Source organism: Sminthopsis crassicaudata, chromosome 2, assembly GCF_048593235.1.
Source record: "Sminthopsis crassicaudata isolate SCR6 chromosome 2, ASM4859323v1, whole genome shotgun sequence".
In the NCBI taxonomy this organism is placed as follows: domain Eukaryota; kingdom Metazoa; phylum Chordata; class Mammalia; order Dasyuromorphia; family Dasyuridae; genus Sminthopsis; species Sminthopsis crassicaudata.
In genome coordinates, this window is record NC_133618.1 from 272,681,379 (window position 1) to 272,703,198 (window position 21,820).

Sequence of the window (21,820 nt, forward strand, 5' to 3'; positions counted from 1 at the left end):
GATAGAGATCAGTATGACTGGCAAAAGCCCCAGACACAGAGGAAGATCTTGACCATTTTAAATTAAAGTTTTTTTTTTAAACTTGCCTCAGTTTGTCTGAATCATTGCCCAATCAGTGATTAAAGCTAGATAAGAAATGAGGCCCCCAGAATGATCTCTTTTGGGTACCCTCTATTTCATCATCCATGTTTTATATTACATAAGAAATGGGAAAGTATTACTCTATACTTAGATATAGTTTCTTAGTAAATGTTTATCATCACAGAGAAATAGAATGTTAGAGCTGGAATAGTCCTTAAATATAATCTAGTCCAAGTTCTTTATGTTTGCAAGTGAAGAAACTCACTATCAATATCATATTATGAAAAATTTGTAAGTATTTACCCATGGGGATTAGGCACAATCAAATGTAATACTAGATGTTAGGAATCCCATTTCTATGGGATTCAAGACTTAAAGACAAAGGTGGGTATAAAATAGGAAATTTGTGAACCTCTTTCAGAAAATAATCCTCACCACCAAAGATGCATGCACAAAAGATAATTTTTCCCAAAACAAGCATACATATCTATATATCTTTCTATTTATCCATTCATCCACCTATCCATCCATCCATTCATTCATCCTACCTACCTATCTCTGCATCTTTCTCTCTCCATCTATCTATTCATTTACCATATCTATCTGTCGATTCATTCACCATACTATCCATTCATCTACTTATCTTTCTAGCTACCTATCTATTATCTACCTATTTAATCTATCCATCTTTCTATACATCTATTTATTGCTGCATACACATAACATATCCAACAAGATCAGAGTCTTCATTGAATTAACAGTTATTATGTATCTGGTTAGTGAAGTAGAAACAATAAGAAACACCAGAGAAAATAACTGTGCTATCTTAATGTTCATAACAGTAAAGGAAAGGAAATATTGGGCAGAAATAAATTAGATTTCAAAAAGTTCAAAGAAATAATGGGAACGAGCCCATGATCAGGAACTCAAAAAGAAAAGATAATTCAAAAGGTATAGGAAAACACTCAAAATTACCATTCTGGTGATACAAATTCTTTGTAAATTAGCAAAAATGCTAAAGAAAAAAAATGGCTTTTTGAACCAACACAGAAAGCAGCAAATTGGAGATGATATTAATCAATGATAGAGAAAACAGAACTACTAAATTCTTCTTTTGCTTTTATCTTTTCTATTAAGGGAAATAGTTTTCAAAATGGAAATTAAAAGACATTTTTTAAGGAATTAAAGCTAAAGATAACTAAGGCAATGGCAAGAAGGCAACTAGCTTCTTTGAATGAAATCAGATTCAAGTCTTCTAGGCCATTCCAGTAATATCCTGGGATCAACAGAACTCTGTTAATAGAATCATTAAAGAATTTTCTATAATCTTTGAAAATGTATAGAGGAGGTTAGGGATATGGTCTGGAAAAAAAAGATTAATGAACTTGGAATTAGAAGTTTTGGATTTGAACCCTGGCCCAGCCACTTATTACCTGGAATGCTCTTGGATCATTATGTCTTATCTTGGGCAAGTCATTCAACTCCTCTTGTCTTCCTCATTTTTTTCAAGTGAATTGGAATAGATGACTTTTAAGGTCCCTTTTAGTGACAAATCTATGAAGATCCTCTAAATGTCTTGATTTCAAAGAGTATAGGCTCATGAGTTTGATATTAATTCCCAGGAAAATCCAAGAACTGATTATCAAATGATAGAAAGAAAAGGAAAGTGGTTACCAGGAGCCAGCAAAGATTCATTAAAAATAAATTCATGGCTAGATAATATTTTAATAACTTTTTATTGACAAAACACATACATGGGTAATTTTTCAAAATTGATCCTTGCAAAAATTTTTGTTCCAACTTTTCCCCTCCTTCCTTCCACCTCCTCCCCTAGATGGCAGGTAGTCTCATATATGCTAACTATGTTAAAGTATATGTTAAATACAATATATGTATACATATTTATATCTTGCTGCACAAGAAAAATCAGATTTAGAAATAAGGTAAAAATAACCTGAGAAGAAAAACAAAAATGCAAGCAAACAAAAACAAAAAGAGTATAAATGCTATGTTGTTGTCCACACTTATTTCCCAATGTTCTTTTGCTATGTGTAGCTGGTTCTGTTAATTACTGATCAGCCACTTCCATCAGAATTGATCATCATATAGTATTGTTGTTGAAGTGTAGAATGATCTCCTGGTTCTGCTCATTTCACTCTGCATCAGTTCATGTAAGTCTCTCCAAGCCTCTCTGTATTCCTCCTGCTGGTCATTTCTTACAGAACAATAATATTCCAAAACATTCATATACCACAATTTACTCAGCCATTCTCCAATTGATGGACATCCATTCAATTTCCAGCTTCTAGGCACTACGAAAAGGGGTATGGCTAAATAATATTGAGAAAAACTGCTCAAATCAGTGATCCCAAGCTGCTCTCTAACATAAAATTCATCTTTTTAACACAAATTTTCTGCCCATGATAATATATAGCTACAAATTATAGAAAAATCATGATCATCAAAAAAATGAAATTGTGAATAACCCAAAAGACATGGAGAAACCACATGATAGATGTAAATAGCCTATACCATTTTGCTAACAATGACTTTTGCACAAAAATGTAGCATGAAATATATTTTCCCAAAAATGTATGATTTGGAAAAGGAGATCTTTTAATAAAAGAAAGAGATAATAAATTGATGGAACCAAATATCTCACTGATCCCATGGAATGTGAAAAGACTTCAAGGAAGATTTCCAAGGTGATGGATATATCTTCTATAGTAGATTTATGAGAAGATATTGAAAATAATTTCAAAGCCTAAGAAGGTATAAATAAATTGTCATCTACATGTCAGCTTCTTAAACTATAGGTGACCACTCCATATTGGTTCTTTTAACTGAATTTGGAGTTGCAAAATTATGATTTATTATCAGTAAATCTTTGATTTGTATATCTATTTTATATACTTATATACCCAGAGACATGTAAAAATTTCTCAGGTGACAAGTAAAAAAAGTTCAAGAAGCCCTGATCTGTATCCATTCGAGGGAGTTCTAATGATATCATGGGCCTATTAATTATGAGTATTCTACAAGGCTCTATCCTGGTTCTTCTCTTTTTTCTATTTTCTATTTCACTTGATAACTTCATCAGCAATCAGAGGCTTAAATGAGTGCTGTATTTAAATGTCATTTTTTTTTACTTGAGTAGTATGTTTAAATGTGCTGTATTTTATCAAAAATCTAATTTCCCCCTCTATAAGATTATACTCAAATTTTGCAGGTCAGTTGTTTTTGGTTTGCTTTTGGAACACTATCTTGCAAGCTATCTGCTTTTTTATAGTGGTGATTGCTATATTTTATGTGGCCCCACTTGTGGCTTCATGCTATTTAAATTCTTTCTTTCTGGCTACTTGAAGTATTTTTTCCTTGACCTGGAAACTAGATTTTGACTATAATATTTCTGGGAGTTTTCATTTGGGGTTTCTTTCAGGAGATAACTGGTAGATTCTTTTAATTTCTATTTTACCCTCTGATTCCAAAATACCAAAGCAATTTTTTTATAATCCATATATATTATATATAAATATATGCAAAAAAATCAAGGTTATATTGTTGGGGAGAATTTATAAGCAAATGTGTAAAAGGGGTCAAGAAAGATTTCATGTAGAAAGAAATGCTTGACTGAGTTTTGAAGAAAATTAGGGATTTTAAGAAGCACCAGTGAGGAGGAATTACATTCTAGAGATGGGGGACAAAGTTGGGAGATTGAAGTGCTGTCTGTAAAGAACAGAAAAAGAGATGGTATGACTAAACAAAAGAATATGTGAAGAGGAGTAATGTGTATTGAAGTCAGAAAGGTAAGTTGGGACCTGGGTATTAAGAGGAGTTTATATTTAATTTTAGAAGGAATAGAGAAACACATTGATATAGCTACCCCGCTACATCCCCCAAATTTAAAAGGCACCAACTTATTTGTCATTGATTTGTGTCATTTTTTTCCTCCTCACAGGAAATCTGCGAGAATCCCAGGTTTATCATTGGTGGAGCCAACAGAACTGACATCTGCCAAGGAGATTTAGGTGGGCAATTCCCCATTGTTCTCTTATTCTGAGGACAAGAGAAGGCTAGGCACTGCTAGGAGGAAATGATAGACTATTCTTTTCTTTCTTTTCCTTTCCCTTCCTTCCTTCTTTTTTTCTTTTCCCTTCCCATCTTTCTTCCTTTCTCCCTTTTCTCCCCCCTTTTTGGCAATGAGAGTTAAATGATTTGCCCAGGATCATAAAGCTAGTAAGTGTCTAAAGCTGGATTTGAACTCAGATCCTATTGACTCTAGGGCTGGTGCTATTTTTGCCATCTAGCTATCCCAGAAATGATTGATTTTTGGTGTAATTTTTCTAATTTTAGAAGCAAATTCTTCTCACATTCATTTATCTGCAGGTGCAGATTTTTCATCTTCTTTTCTGTTTATGAGCATGTTGCTTTGTAGCACAGGAAAATAATAGAGTAGGGATAGAAACTAGATCTGTGTTTCAATGTTATAAAGAAACTCTCTCTACAAATGCAAACCAGCACCTTTTCTGCTTCTTACGGGCTTAGAGAGATGACTGAAGCACTGAGAGATCAAGTGATTAGCTAATATGTATACCAGGTGGAGCTTGAATGGAGGATTGCCTGGCTATCCAGTACACTACATTGCCTCTCAATAATAGCAATAAGAACTAACATATGTTGTGCTTTAAGGCTTACAAAAAACTTTAAATATATTATTTCATTTGATTTTCACAATATTGGGGTAGGTGCCGTAATTATCTCCATTTCACAGAGAATAAAACTGAGGCTTTAAAAAAGTGAGTAACTTAATCATTGTCAGATGGCTAATAAACATCAAAGTCTCCTGACTTCCAGTTCAGCACTAGGCCACAATTCCTATATGTAAGGTATATCTCACTTTACATTTTTGACACATTCCCGAAAAGGAGATGGACAAATTAAGTTTTTCTTATCATACTTTAAATTATTTTTTAACCTTTTGAGGAGGGCTTTTTCTTTTAAAGAACCTATCAGGAACAATAGATACACTGATGGATCAAAGGGTATGCAATGTAGAATCTTTTTAGAATCTTCAGGGGAAAGAGCACCGGCTTTGGAGTCAGAGAATATATTTTCAAAACCTCACTTCTGATATTTAACATCTGTAAACTCAGGTAAGTCAATTTTTCTTGGTTTCAGTTTCCTCTTCTCTAAAACAAAAGGATTGTATTAAATGACTTAAAATCTATGGTCCCATATGTAAAAAATGTAAGGGGCAATGACTCATACTGATATCTCAGCCAAATTAGTCAATGTATTAAGGAACTTCTCTGATTCTGTTTCCAAACTGTTCCACTGCTCAGCCAGACTTATTCCTCAACAACAAATGTATGATACAACACTTTCAGCTTCAAATTTAGATAATCCAATTTTGATATCTGTGTCTCCCCTTATATTTTTGAGTTCTGCACTGGTTCCTCTCAGCAATAAACTCTTATCTGCAATGACAAACTATTTTTCACTTTCAATCTGTAATCCGATAAATTATATTTGCCCAAAAATTATATGACAGTTATATTTCTCTAGCATATAACAATTTGTCACATTTAAAATCTCAAAACTCTTCATTGCCTCCATAACTCTCTTGGAACTCTGATCAGATTTACTTCAGCAACAGACCTTGTATATTGCATATGACAGTATATTGCATATGAATTTATAAACCTAATATAAAACACCATCCTTAAATTTTTTTCTTTGTTTTGTAAAATTAGATTTTCTCATACTGACACAAACATTTCTTCCTTCACCATTCTAAATGTGGTAGATTAAGGATTTGGGATTTCTTCAAATTCAGTTCCCTGATAAATTGACAAAAGAAGTGATGTATTTCTTTTTTTTTCCTTAGCTTTTTTATTTTCAAAATGTATGCATAGACAGTTTTTACCACTCATTCTTGCAAAATCTTATGTTCCAAATTTTTTCTCTCTCCCTTTCTCCATCTTTTCCCTTAAAACTGCAAGTAATCCAATATATGTTAAACATGTGCGATTTTTCTATACATATTTCCACAAATTTCATGCTGCACAAGAAAAATCTGAACAGAAAGGGGAAAAATGAGAACGAAAATAAAAAGCAAGCACCAACAAAAAAGGTGAAAATACTATGTTGTGATCCATACTCAGTCCCCACAATACTCTTTCTGGATGGCTCTCTCTATCACAAGTCTATTGAAATTGGCCTGAATTACCTCATTATTGAAAAGAGACATGTCCATCAGAATTGATTATCACATAATCTTGTTATGTACAGTGTTCTCTTGGTTCTACCCCCTTTACTTAGCAACAGTTCATGTAAGTCTCTCCAGGCCTTTCTGAGATCATTCTGCTGATCGTTTCTTATTCCATAACATTCATGTACATAAATTATTGATCTATTCTCCAACTGATGGGCATCCACTCAGTGTCCAGTTTCTTGCCACTACAAAGTGGGCTGCTACAAACATTTTTGCACATATGGGTTCCTTTCCCTTCTTTAAGATCTCTTTGGGATACAGGACCAGTAGATACAATGATGTATCAAAGGGTATGCACAGTTTGATATCCCTTTGGGCATAGTTCTAAATTGCTCTCTAGAATGATTGAATCAGTTCACAACTTCACCAACAATGTATTAATATTCCAGTTTTTTCCATATCGCCTCCAACATTTATCATTATCTTTTCCTGTCATCTTAGTCAATCTGAGAGGTGTATAGTAGTACCTCAGAGTTGTCTTAATTTTCATTTCTTTGCTCAATATTAATTTAGAGCATTTTTCATATGATTGGGAATGGTTTTCTTTTCTTCATCTGAAAATTATTCATATTCATTAATCACTTATCAGTTGGAGAATGGCTTCTATTCTTATAAATTTGAGTCAATTCTCTATATTTTAGTAATGAGGCCTTTATCAGAACTCTTGGATGTAAAATTTTCCCCAGTTTTCTGCTTCCCTTTTAATCTTGTTTGCATTGATTTTGTTTATATAAAAAACTTTTTAACTTAATATAATCAAAATTATTCATTTTGCAAGAAATGATGTATTTGTAGGAAAAAAACCTACTTCCTTAACAAGATAATTATATCATTTTGAACCATTCCTATTATTTTCAATATAGCTAAATGCATATACTGTTGCAGAATCAAACATTAATTTAATTATAGTAATAGTTTTTAATCAGGATGTAGGTCTCTGTGTTTTCATGTCAATGAATCACCATTATCCACAATATTTGAACTGTAGTTCCTCCTGTGTCTTAAACCTGAAGTTTGATCCCATTTTCTTCAATAATACAATCAAATTATAATCAGTAATTAAATTATAACCCAATATAACTACACATGTCTGTCAAGTAAAATGAAGTATTTCTTATAGATAGGCATAGTGAATAGAATGGTGACCTTGAAATCAGGAGACTTGGATGTCCCACCCTAGGTATTTATTATCCACCTGACAACAAAGGGTTCACTTACTCTTTTTAAGCCTCAGTTTGAAATGGAGATAATTATAGCATCTACCCCAATGTTGGGAGAATCCATATGTATTGATTAGAAATAAAATATGTATTGATTAGAAATAGGTTATGATTATATTTATATATTAGTTATATATTATTTAATATTATATATTAAGTATGTTAGCATATAATATAACAATATATTTATTTGTACATTGATTATTTATTTTTTTATTTCTACTCAATACATATTTAATAAAATTTCCTTCAACCTTAAGGTAACATTAAAAATCCACTTTTTGCCAATGACAGTCTAATGGAAAAATCACTGAACTTGTGGTTAGAAGAATTGGGTTGGAGTCTTAGTTGTCTTGTTTAGCCTCAATCTGACTTTGATAATAATAATAATTAATAATAAAAATAGGTTTTCAATATTTTTACATAAAATTATGACATCATTAATATTTACATTTATATTGCATCTTACATTTTTCAAAGCCCTCCCACATACATTATCTCACAATAAACTTCTGAGGTATGTAGTATAAATAACATTTATTCTCATTTTTCAACTAAGAAAACAGCAATTCAGAGAAGTGATAGCCAGTGTAGAGTAGCTGAGAGTTGAAACCAGGCCTTTTGTCTCCAATTATACTGTCCTTTCCATTATATTCTTGTCTCTGCTTATCCTCTTGATCATGAAAGATTTGGTGGAGGGAGGGAAGTAGATTGCCAGAAATCAACCTGCAGTGCAATTGGTGAGGGTGCAGAATGTAGCCATATACATAATTTGAGGATTGGGATAGAAGAATTTATGAGGACAAGCTAAAAGAATTAAGATTATTTGATTTCAGGAAGAGAGAAAAGGGAATAGATAGGAGAATATCTAATTATCACAGGATAGTTTCTGTCTTAAATCAATTGAAAAGATAATTAAATGAGAGATATAATAAGAAAAATGAGAAAAATATTAATACTTATTATTATGGTTATTATTAATAGTCATTCACATTTACATAGTGCTTTGCACTTTACAAAGTGCAAACCTTTGAAGTTAATAGTGCAAGTATTTATAGCTACACTCTACAAATAGAAAAAATAAGACTTCAAACACTTATGTGACTGGGCACTTTACCTAACTACTGTCAGCCTCAGTTTCCCCATCTGTAAAATGGAGGTAATAATAGCACTCAGGGTTGTGAGGATCAAATGAGATAACAATAATTGTAAGGTACCTAGCACCATACTTGACATGTAGTAAGTGCTACATAAATGTTAGCTATTCTCATCGTAGGAATAATAGTACTAATAATAGGAACATTTATATAGGGCTTATTGTGTGCCAGACTGTGCTAAGTGCTTTTAATACCTATCTCACAAGGTTGTCTTGAGGATTAAGCAAAATAATATATTTAAAGCACTTTCCAAATCTTAAAAACCACATTTAAATGCCAACTATTATTATTCTTACTCACTATACTTTTCCTTTCCTATAGGGGACTGCTGGTTCCTGGCTGCCATTGCCTGCCTCACCCTGAATGAGCGACTACTTTTTCGAGTTATCCCTCATGATCAAACTTTCACTGAAAACTATGCTGGGATTTTCCATTTCCAGGTGAGGTGCTAGGCTTTCAAGGAGGGTGTAAATGGGGGAGATGATATGATGAGGCATTTATAAAGAGCATTGGATTTGAAGTCAGGGAACTAAGGGTGCTGCTTACCACCAATATGACTCTGGGCTATCCAATTAACCTCTCTGACCTCAGGGTCCTTATCTGTCTCTTTTGCTTCAATTTTTAGCATGTACTGCTAAATAGCCCAACACCTGGGATATACTTAATATGCTCTAGCTATATACCTACCTATTTGATTATCTGTCCATTCATCCATCTACCTATCCCTATCAAAGTTGCACTGGCATTCCTTGTCCTGCTTTTGCCACAAGACTTTGAGAGGAAAACAGATGTGGGTAAACCCTGCCTATTGGTGGCAGAGGGAGGGTAGAAAGAGGAAGAAGGTGGGAGAACAGGTGTTCATCTTGCCCAGTCTATAGCCCTATTTTTTGTTGGAAAATTCAGCTTCACCATGTGCTCCAGATGGAGCAGGAAATAGACATCCTGTGCAACAGCAGGTCAGCCTATTTTAGCCTTTCCCCAGCTGCTAAAGCTCTGCCAAAATTCATAGCCCATCCCAAATATTTTCCAAACCCCTAACACTGTGTTTAACTCTCCAAGGCATCTATGGGGGCTCCTAGGAAAGGGCCCACAGCTGTCACTGTACTTCACATTAAAATTGAGCATAAACTAAATTCACAATTTACTTAAAAGCCTTTTGCTGGTCTTTATTGTCAAGCAAAGTAAGCCTTATGAAGCATGAGTGTGAACTATGAATAAATAAATCACTCTGTTGATCCATCAAGCCGAATTAATTCTTTAACATTTGTGAAATGTGTCCATATCTTATCAAGATGTGTTAGATATAGTAATAGCAATATTATGTGATGATCAGTTATGACAGACTTAGCTCTTCTCAGCGATACAGTAATCCAAGAAAATTCCAATATGGATGGAAAACACCATCTGCATCCAGAGAAAGAACTATGGAGACTAGATAAAGATCAAAGCCTAGTATTCTCACTTTTTTTGTTGTTGTTTCTTTTTCATATTTTTTTCTCTTTTTATTCTGATTTTTATCCTTCTCAACATGACAAAATAGGGAAATATGTTTAAAATTATTGTATAACTTATATCAGATTGCTTGCTGTCGTGGGGAAGAAGGATACAAGGGAGATAAGGAGAACAATTTGGAACTTAAAAATGAACATTGAAAACCATCTTTGCATGTAGTTGGAAAATAAAATACCATTAAGTAAGCTGTGTTAGAGAGGCTTGGAGAAACTTACATGAATTGATGCTGAGTGAAATGAGCAGAACCAGGAGATCATTATACACTTCAACAATGATACTGTATGAAGATGTATTCTGAGGAAAGTGGATATCTTCAACATGGAGAAGATCTAATTCAGTTCCAGTTGATCAATGATGGACAGAATCGGCTACACCCAGAGAAGGAACACTGGGAAATGAGTGTGAACTGTTAGCATTTTTGTCTTTCTTTCCAGGTTATTTTTACCTTCTGAATCCAATTCTTCCTGTGCAATAAGAGAACTGTTCGGTTCTGCACACATATATTGTATCTAGGATATACTATAACACATTTAACATGTATGGGACTGCCTGCTGTCTAGGGGAGGGGGTAGAGGGAAGGAGGGAAAATTCGGAACAGAAGTGAGTGCCAGGGACAATGGTGTAAAAAAAAAAAAAAATTTACCTATGCATATGTACTGTCAAAAAAAAGTATAATTATAAAATTGATTTTAAAAAAGTAAGCTGTCTTAGATAAATCAAGGCTGTTGCAGGCAAGTTTATCACAGTTGTAAATTTGCAAAGAACTGCAGAGGCCATGTACTGTTGATGAACCCATTATTTTATAGATGTAATTAATTTCCTTTTAAAAATTAATCATTTTCAACTAACAAGCATTTATTTTCTTTCTCCCACTCTCACTCTCACAGCCTGTGTAACAAAAATACACAATGAAGCAAAGCAAATTCTCACATTGGCCAAATACAAAAGTGTCTCATCCTGCATTTTGAGAGCATTACCTCTCTAGCAGGTGATAGATAACATACTTCACCTTCAGCCCTTGGTAATTCTCATTGCATTAATCAGAACTCTCAAGTGACTCGGATTTACAATAATGGGATTTCTCTCTGGAGTAGACCTACCTTCAGTCAGTTAGTCAACTAATATTTATTAAGCACTTGTTATTTACTAGACACTTTATGAAGTGTTATACAGATAAAACCAAAAAGTAGTCTTTATTCATTTCCAAATGACTAATGATTAAAAAAAAAAAAATCCTATTTCCCTCTAGAAAAAGAACTGAGAAGCTCTGAAGGCAAATTGAAGTATAGTTTTCTCACTTTATTTTTCTCACTTTTCTGGCGATAAAGCTAACATGGAACTATTTTTGCCTCAGTGAGTGAAAGAGGATAAGGGAGGAAAGGAATTTGGAACTCAAAATTAAAAAAAAAAAAAAAAAAAAAGAATATTGAAAAATAAATAAATGTTTGTTGAAAGGAAAAAAAAAAAAAAAAGTCTGCACTCTCACCTACCTCAAATCCTTCTAATCTTGCTACGGGAGCAGCAGATTAATTATTTGCTCACTGAGTGACCTAGCTTTGCCTTTCAAATTTGGGCAATATTACAATCAGAAAACCAGAGTCTTTTGCCTCTCAATCCATTTTTAGCCTGAGCTGAAAAGGATCTATTTAGGGATATGATAGTAAATATTTAACAACCTTCTCTCTAGGGGGAAAATCCCATACACACAAGACTCTTTTAAGTTTAATCTGTATTATTAACATTTTCACCATCACTTTCTTAAGTTTAGACAATCAACAAAATGATCAATCAGTGCCTGATTTGTAGCACTTTCTGACTTCTGAAATGTAAATACTCATGAAAATTTAACAATTAAGAGTCAGTTCAAGCAGGCTGTAGCATACAAATCCTAGATTTGCCCTTTCTCTGAATACATTAACATTTGCTGTAGGAACCAATCATATGTCATTTAATATGTACTGCCTGCCTCATATCCTAGTTATGAGGGTATTTGTATCTCCAACTAAATTATAATCTTCTTTATGGGTGAGGACTGATTTCCTATGCTTCTTTGTATCTCTAACATGCCTATCATGTTTCTTTGCACATAATTAGCATATAATAAGTATTTTTGTTAAATGAATGAATGAACTGCAAATAGACATGTTAAAGTTTTCTCGATAGTGTCTCACAATGTAAAATGCTAGGGTTAATGTTGTCATGTTTGACTGCAGACCATAACACACCAGTACTGTCCAATGTGGTCTTCTTGGCAAGGATAATGGAGTGTTTTGCCATTTCCTTCTTCAGTGGATTAAGAAACAGGATTAAACTTGCCCAAGTGTCTAAGGTTGGATTTGAATTCAGGTCTTAGTAACTTCAGGCTCAGCACTCTATTCACTGAGCTACCTACAGCTGTCCCACATAAAACCTAGGAGAAGGAAAAATCACTACATCCAAATCTGCTAAGTAATCATATTCAGAAATAATTAAGCATTGTTGAACTGGGAGCTTTGTTCATCAAGGCTGATGGCTATGTCTCATGCTTGGAACATTCTCCCTTCTCTGCTCTGACTCCTGATCTCTTTGGCTTTAAGTCCCAGTTAAAACCTTAGATGCTTTAGAGGAAGTCTTTCCTAACCCCTCTTAATTCCAGTGCCTTCCTGCTTTTAGCTATTTTCTGTCTGGTAAATGCTTGCTTTGTATATATTTGTTAGCATGTTGTTTCCTCCTGTTCCTGGAAGGAAGGGATTATCTGTAGTTTCTTTTTGTGTTCCTAGCACTTACCACATAGCAGGCACTTAATAAATTATTGTTGATTGATTATTGATTGATTAATGTTTCCATTTAGTTCTGGCGTTATGGAGACTGGGTGGATGTGGTTATTGATGACTGCCTCCCAACCTATAACAACCAGCTGGTCTTCACCAAATCCAACCATCGCAATGAGTTTTGGAGTGCTCTGTTGGAGAAGGCCTACGCAAAGTAAGATGATGTTCTTGAATTCCCAGTACTGGAGAGAGGAGATGGGTTGTAAAAACTGTGTCAAGCCTCATGACACAAGTTTTGTGTGTGTGTATGTGTGTGTGTGTGTGTGTGTGTGTGTGTGTGTGTGTGTGAGAGAGAGAAACAGAGACAGAGACAGAGAGAAACAGAGACAGAGACAGAGACAGAGACAGAGACAGAGAGACAGAGACAGAGAGGGGAAAGGGAGAAAAGAAGAGGGGAAAGGAGGGAAAAAACAGGGAAGAGGAGAGGGAAGGAGAGAAAATGGGAAAAGAGGGAAAGAGAAGAACATGGGGAGATAGAGGTAGAGGAAGGCAGAAGGAGGGAGGAAGAAAGGAAAGGAGAGAGAGATAGAAAATGTAAATATGAAGCCAATTTGGAGAGAGTCATCCCATTAGTGAAGTCAAGCCTCAAAGAAAAGAGAAAAAATACCTCCCTCCATAGATGTAGAGGTATGGGACTATAGAGATGAAACACTGCAAATATGATCAGTTTTGGTTGATATGTTGTTTTGCTAAACTGTCTTTTTTTCCTAAAAGTATTTCATCTTATTTTTTACAACTCTCTGGGATAGAGAGAGGAGGAGAATATATTTTTAAAATAAAAGTGTTTTAAAAACAAAAGCTAATAATAAAAATTTAAAAGAGCAAAAAAGTCAATAAAAATAATAAAAAGCAAAACCATTAAGGCTACGAGCAGTTCTAAGTTTTTTAAATTCTCTAATAAAAATAAAGACATTATGTACTTACCTTGAAGATTCTTATAGCTATTTTATTCCAGTTCTAGTAGCCCAGGCATGTACTAAAGGAAACTGTCTCTGGAGCTCAGGAGCCAGAGGCCCACCTGACTCCAGCTTATGAACCAGGAACTGGTTACCTCAGGTGAACCATGTGAGGCACATTGCCCTAGAACTTTGTGATTTGAAATTTTCCCTCATATTTTCCTCAAGGCTCCATGGTTCTTATGAAGCCCTGAAAGGTGGTAACACCACAGAAGCTATGGAGGACTTCACTGGAGGAGTGACAGAATTCTTTGAGATCAAGGACGCTCCCAGAGACATGTACAAGATCATGAAGAAAGCTATTGAGAGGGGTTCCCTCATGGGCTGCTCCATTGATGTGAGTCCAGGGGTGTCCAGGTGGGCAAAGTTTATTCCAAGCCCATTAGTAAATGAATAAGCACATGATGCCTTCCTAATTCCTCAATTACCTACCAGTGTTCATGGATGGAACAAATAGAAAGTAGAAGGATCAGTGAAAAGACGGGATACTACTCTGTTAAAACCAGGATTCTCAATCTTTTTATGTTATGGATCCTTTGGCAATTTGGTGAAGCTTATAGTCTTCTCAGAATAACATTTATAAATGCATAAAATACATAGGATTACCAAAAAAAAGTCAATTATACTGAAATAGTAAACAAAATAGAAAAAAAAAAGATGACATGTATCTAATAGCAGATTTAATGACTTCAATAACATAAAGTAATGATGAATAGAAATGATATTTAGAGATAGCTACAATAACTATAATGTGATATGAAAATATTTGTGGTTCCTATTGGTGACAAAGCCACTGATACTGCTAATGCTGCCATAGTGAAGAGAATGCCAAATTTTAGTGAGAGCTTAATGAAAATAACATTTTTCCTAGAACCCCTGAAATTAAACTCTTTGGAAGTCCATAGACCCCAAGTTAAGAACACCTGGTCTAAAGGGAAGGCAATGACATCTTTCTATATGTGGTATGCTCAAAGCTTATTGGTTTTATTTCCCCTTTCTTTTAGAACAAAGAAATTCCAAAGCCTTCCACAATTCTTTAAATATGTCAGTTTTGTTATTCTTCATAATAGCCATCTTTCTCTGGGCCAAGAATCCTCTTCTTTCTGGGATTCACCTAAATGGGTATAGTTTAAATCTAGAATCCTGAATTTGGTGAAACCAATGAATGCAAGCTACTCCATCTCATATGAAGGAAAAACTGGATTTTTTTCTCTGTTTTCTTCCTTTAGTGTTTTATTTCCACCTTTTTCTTTTTTACTCTTAGAGTTTATATTTTCCTCTTTTTCCTCGGCTATTTGCCTCTGTCCTTAATGAATTTCTTGTTTCCTTTCTGCCCTCTCTCTTTCCCCCCTTTCTCTCCATTTCTCCTCAATCTTCTTTCACTGTCCTATGCCCCTCCTTTCCCTGTCCTCAGGATGGTACAAACATGACCTATGGGACTTCTGGTTGTAGCATGGGGGAGCTGATTGCTAGGATGGTGAAGAATTTGGATAACTCCCAACTAAGGGATTCAGACCTAGATCCAAGAGGCACAGATGACAGGCCAGCCCGGGTTTGTATACTTGAGATGATGAGTAATACCTTCCCCTTTGACTACTGACCAATTCTCATGTCTTCATGACCCTTCTTCATGCCTTGCTTCCTGCCTTTCTCTGCATGTTTAGCATGCAAATAACTGCCTTGAGACTTTGGAATAGACTTAACTGGGATCTTTAGATGCTAATAATTAACAACCTATGGTTTTGGCCAAATCACTTTCTGTCTTTGGGTCTGGGGAGGTGGGGGAAAAGCTTCCCATGATCATTATTTGGTGATGTTATTATAGTGTTTCACATAATCTATACCAGCTTACAAACCATTCTAACTCTCAATTACCTACCAGTGCTCAGGGCAAATAGAAAATAGGAAGATCAGTGAAAAAAACAGAATGCTACTCTATCTAGATCAAGGGTCTCTTGGATCTAATTGGCAATTGGATGAAGCCTGTGGCTCCCTTTTCAGAATAACAGAATAATAATTCTAGTATATAAAATACATAGAATTACTGAGAAAAGCAATTCTATTGAGATACAAAAATTTGAAATATAGTAATATAGCTATTTAATAGCTTCAAGTCATTTCAAAGTAATGATAAACATAAGGTTCCTCTTTTCTTCAGTAAAAGGGATGGAAAGACCTGATGACATAATGAAAAGTACTACATTAGAGACAGTGAGAGCCAGGTTCATACACTGATACTGAACTGTGTGACCTTAAGGTAATTTACTTCCTATCTTTAGGCACTGGGTTCCTCCTAAAAAGAGAGAACTAGAACAGGGTTTAGATTAGATGGAAAGGAAGAATGGCAGAATGCAAAGAGTGTCAGAATTCGAGGGCTAAGTTCTACTTCTGACACTTACCAGCTATGTAACAAATCATTCAATCTCTCGAAGAGAGATCCTTTTAAATTAGGATAGGAATCCCTTATTTTACAAGTCTGTAGTAAAGATATTTTTGATATATTTTATATTATGTGTTATATATTGCATATATGTTATATGCTATATATTAATTTGTATATATAATATTTATAAATATATATTTATACATTAAGATTTTTTTAATATTCAGATATAGATTATAATATTATTTGTGGGGATTAAAATTATCCCACTTACAATAAGAGAGACTGAGGAGAAGTCTGAGCCAATGGCACTTTATTAAAAGGTTCATAGTTCCCTTTAATGAAGAGGACCTCAGATCTTTCCCTTGATCTGAGACGCCTCTTCCTTTCAGGACCCTATTTTTATAAGGCTAGATGTCCAGTCATTCCGGAATAACTATACCAAATACAGAATAATTCCACTGATGGACATATGATGTTAAAATATGTCAGCAGTGTCACAAGTTGAAATAGCCTCACATAAAATGAACAATCTGGTTAGGAGGAAATGGTACAAGCTGTCATAATCAGTGACCTAAGTAGTCATAAGATAGTCATCTGCTCCTATTAGACAATGGATTGGTCCAGAGGTACAAAAATATTATAAGGACTTTTCCAAAAAGTTGTGATCTCTGCCATGCTGGACTTGGTCACCATCACTAAACCAAACAAGGGTGGAGGGCCTTTAGTTAACTTTCTACAGTTGAGGAAGTGAATTTAGAATCTGCAGCTCTGAGCTTAGGGGCCTTATCTACAGATTTTTGATATGATGCTATCAAATTGGCATAGGTCAGAACCCCAAATGAATTACTTCTCTCATATTATTATCATCATTATCTCTATCCTTTCTGCAATATTCATGATTCCATGAAATTCCAAGGCTCTGAAGAAAGGCAGTGTGTTATTCCTCCCACCAGAAGAGGTTTTTTTTATTAATTTTATAATTATAAAATTTTTAACAGTATATATGCATGAGTAATTTTTTTTACAACATTATCCCTGTATTCATTTTTTCAAATTATCCCCTCCCTCCCTCTACTCCCTCCCCTAGATGACAGGCAATCCCATACATATTAAATGTGTTACAGTATAACCTAGATACAATATATGTGTGTAAATCCAATTTTCTTGTTGCACTTTAAGTATTAGATTCCGAAGGTATAAGTAACCTTGGGTAGATAGACAGTAGTGCTAACAATTTACATTTGCTTCCCAGTGTTCCTTCTCTGGGTATGGTTATTTCTGTCCATCATTGATCAACTGGAAGTGAGTTGGATCTTTTTTATGTTGAAGATATCCACTTCCATCAGAATACATCTTCATACAGTATTGTTGTTGAAGTGTATAGTGATCTTTTCCACCGGAAGAGTTTTTCTTTGATAACCCTTTCAGCAAATGAGTCCGAAGATTGTAAAAATCTCTCTCCCTCACAATGGGATGTCATTGTATTGTAGGTTTAGAGCTGGAGGGACTTCAGAGATAACCTGATTCTACCCTTTCACTTTACAGATGAGGAAACTGAAACCTAAAGGGGTTAGAATCAGGAAATTTCAGACTGTGCTGTTTATAGAGGGTGCCTTACTCCCAGACTCTAACTTCCAAGCCTCCCCTTCTGAATAACTAATTTCCATTTGCTTCAACCTCTCCTAGAAGTGCCTCCTTCTTCATCCTGTGACTTAGAGATTGAAAAATGACCTCTTATCTTATCCATCCCCTGCAGGCTCCAGGCCTTAGCATTTGTCCATATCCTGTGGGGACAGGAGCCATGGAAAGCCTAAATCAGAGGAAGGTTTACCTTGCAGAAACCCTGAGCTGATCCTTGTTTCTTCTGCTGCATTAACAGAAGGGCCACAGTCTTGCCCCTTGGAGAGATCCTCAGGACTAAGACTGACAGGCACCTCAGAGACCATCTAACCCTCATCTAACAGATGAGGAAACTGAGGTCCAGGGAAGTGAAGTGATTTTTCCCTGTATCACACACATAGTAAGAATCAGAAGGGGGATTTAAGCTTAAGGTTCTCTGACTTTAGAGGCAGCTACTGAAGGGATGCAATAGTGGATGCTCCTTCGTTCTGGAAGACTATTGTGACATCAGGGAAGGGATGTCGTGATATGCAAGGGAACTGGATTTCAGTGAGGGAGGGCTGGGCGAGATCCCCTGTCTCCCTTTGATGCGGTTTGAATGCCCTCAATTCCTGGTAGTCAAGAGATTAGTGGCAATATTTTTATAAGGCTATGTGGCCTTTAATCGTCCACAAGTTTAAAAAGAATTCACTTACTCCCGAATTATTCATTGCAAAATGAAAGTTTATTGTTGGATAGAAATAAGTTTCTAAGGGACTGACTTCTATAGTGGTAAAGACCTATTAGGGAAATGGAATTTGGCACAGAAGGGTCCTAGCAGCTGAGCAAGCTACCTTGGGCCATCTGCAAGGAGCTAGTCCAGATACTGCCCTTTTTAAGGAGTCTTGGGGCTTCGGGAGCAGAGGTTCTCAGACCCAGACTCTTACCAGTTTTCAGCCAGGGTCTCCTATTGGAATGAACAACACTTCAAAGGGGTGCCATTTGACCAGGATTTCTAATTGAACCAAAGGCTCTGGCATCCCGGAAAGATACCAGATATGCCTTCCCCAGGAGGGGCTGAGCCTCCAAAGGGATCACAGATCAAAAGGAAATACAGTTTCTTAAAGGGAACACAACTTAAGTTTCCCTCCTTCTGGGTCCAGTGACAGGATACAGATCAGGATGCCTGCAGATGGCTGGGTTTCTGTATTCCCTTATGTAACAAATGTAGCACATGGGAGGAGCTGTCCCAGAAGCACCAGGCTTGGCTTTTCCCCAGCATGACTGTGCATGATCTCATCTCTTTTTTGGGGGAGAGAGAGAGAGAGAGAGAGAGAGAGAGAGAGAGAGAGAGAGAGAGAGAGAGAGAGAGAGAGAGAGAGAGAGACTTTACAAATTCTCTTATTAAAAGGAGATATCCATTGATTAGAACAGAAAATCAGCATGCAGGCATTTTTCAGGGTCCTGCCTGGGGCAGAAACTAAATATTTCTGAAGAGTGCCACTGAAATTGCTTTACTGAGCAGAGATAGGAACCCCACTTTCCTCTTACCAGGACTAATCACATGGACAAAACTTTTAAGGTTGGGGGAGGGATCCTTAGTTCTCCCCTCTACACCTTGAAATGAGCCTGAAATAATTTTGCTCTCACATAACAAAAGCTGCTGTTCTCCCTTTAGACCACCTAGTCATCATGGGCAAAAGTGAATTTGCAGTGATCTGTTGAAGCATTGTTCTCATCTCCTTATATGTCCTGAACCCAAGCCTATTTCTTAAGGCTTTGGTGACTCACTCCCATCCCATGGCATAAGTATGTTTGTGTACATATATTTTATTGTTTAGTCATTTCAATTGTGTCTGACTCTTTGTGACCCTATCTAGAATTTTCTTGACAAAGATCCTGGGATGGTTTGCTATTTCCTTCTTCAGCTCGCTTTACAAATGAAGAAACTGAGACAAACAGGGTTAAGTGACTTGCCCAGGATCACACAGATACTGACTCTGAATTTGAATTCAGGTCTTCCTAACTGCAGGCCTGGCACTCTCTCCATTGGCCATCTAGCTGTTTATTTGCGTATAGATGTATGACTGTGTGTCTATATATGTATTGTGATTAGGTGCACACATATATATATTGTGCACATGTGTGTGTTTTTGTTTATGGCATAAACATATATGGGTGTGTATGTATACACATTCATATATGTCTCCTACATATACTATTAGAGAAGGTCCTAAGCCCATCCTATATTATATAATTATTGCCTTCACTTGCCTGTTGGATTTAGAAACACCATTTGATTTTGGTGAATCCATAATTATAATAATTATTGTAATAATTATAATCATAGCAAGGAAGACTTAATTTTAAATTCAGTCTAAGACACTTGCTAACAGTGTAATCCTGGGCAAGTCATTTAATTTCTGTCTACCTCAGTTTCTTCAGCTGTAAAATGGGGATATAACATCTATTTCACATAGATGCTGTATCAACTGAGATATTTTAAAATGTGGCACATAGTAGGCATTTAGTGCCTTTTTTCAATTTTCCCTTTTCTCTTTCATCCTCACCACAGTCCTGAGAAATAGATGTTATGTTATTATTATCTACATTTTACAGAGCAGGAAACTGAGACACAGAGAAGCTTTGAATTGCACATTAAAAAAGTCTGGGCAGGATTTGAATTTGGGTCTTCTTGATCTCAAAGCCTATGTTCTATCTGCCACACCAACTGGTTGCAAAGGTCTCTATGTCTTCTTCCAGGACCCTTAATAAGTTTCATTTAAATCTTTCTTTAATTTTCCCTTTTTTAGAAAAAAGGAAATATTTAAACAGATCAAAGAAATGAAATGATATAATAGAGCGTTGGTTTCAAAATGAGAAAGATTTGAGTTCAAGTCTCACTTTTGACATATCCTGGTTATATGACTCGGTGCTTTAGGCACCAAAAACTAATTTTCAGAGAAGGTATCAAGCTGCTTTGGCAGAGAGAGTTTCTACCTCTGGGATATCCCTATACCAGTGAAATCATAATTCCAGACTCTTTCCCTATTCCTTGCTTCTATGTAGGCAGGAAAAGAGAAGTCTCAGGTTAAAGGCTGTAGAAGAAGAGAAACAGAATAAAGAGTAATAGTACTTGGATGCCCATGAGAGCTTTGCAGGGTCCCCTCAGAAAATTCCAAGATTCTAGAGCTCAGGTCCTCCTAGTGGGCTTATTGTTCCCTGTCAGGAGGAAGGCTGCTTGCCCAAGGGCCAGGTGAGAGAAAGTTATTGAGAAATTCTGGGATGATTGGAATTTTGTCACTGATAACTGATCTGACTTGGGCTCCACAGACAATTGTTCCGGTGCAGTATGAGACACGAATGGCCTGCGGGCTGGTCAAAGGTCATGCATATTCAGTCACTGGACTAGAAGAGGTAAGCATATAATAATATGTACTATTAATGAGGGAAAGGAAAGGGGGAACCCCATTTCTCGGTGCATAGATAATCCCATGAGGCGCAGTGTCCCCTGTAAATGAATTTACAGGCCCGAAAACCTAGATTGATAAATAAAAGGTTTATTGTAGGAATCTGGAAGTAAAGTTCAGTTATAAAGATGCCAGGGCCAGAGGTGGCCGCTGGGCGGGCAGGAACCCTTACATGGCTGGAAGGATACCAAAAGATTGTGGGCAGTTCCAAGTTCTTGGCGGGCTTTTCAGTTAGCTCAGATCAGGTGAGGGCTGGGGGAAGCTGGGCCCAGATATTCAAAGGGTGCCTTTGACCAGGATTTGTGAATCAAGGTCAGCCATGGGTTGGGCAATTAGGAAGGAATCTTGGGGCAGC

General features: G+C 35.9%; 1 protein-coding gene across 3 annotated transcripts in view; it reads left to right on the forward strand.

Moving 5' to 3' along the window:
• The window catches only part of CAPN3 (calpain 3), an 89,012-nt gene that overhangs the window by 42,686 nt on the left and 24,506 nt on the right, over window positions 1–21,820 (forward strand). For 2 of the 3 annotated variants that reach the window (XM_074289382.1, XM_074289383.1), the window contains exons 2-7: window positions 4,040–4,109; window positions 9,054–9,172; window positions 13,075–13,208; window positions 14,179–14,347; window positions 15,425–15,562; window positions 21,329–21,412. In XM_074289382.1, coding sequence (XP_074145483.1) covers window positions 4,040–4,109; window positions 9,054–9,172; window positions 13,075–13,208; window positions 14,179–14,347; window positions 15,425–15,562; window positions 21,329–21,412 — 714 coding nt within the window. The remainder of the gene's footprint in view (window positions 1–4,039; window positions 4,110–9,053; window positions 9,173–13,074; window positions 13,209–14,178; window positions 14,348–15,424; window positions 15,563–21,328; window positions 21,413–21,820) is intronic. The other variant, XM_074289384.1, reaches the window with a different exon arrangement.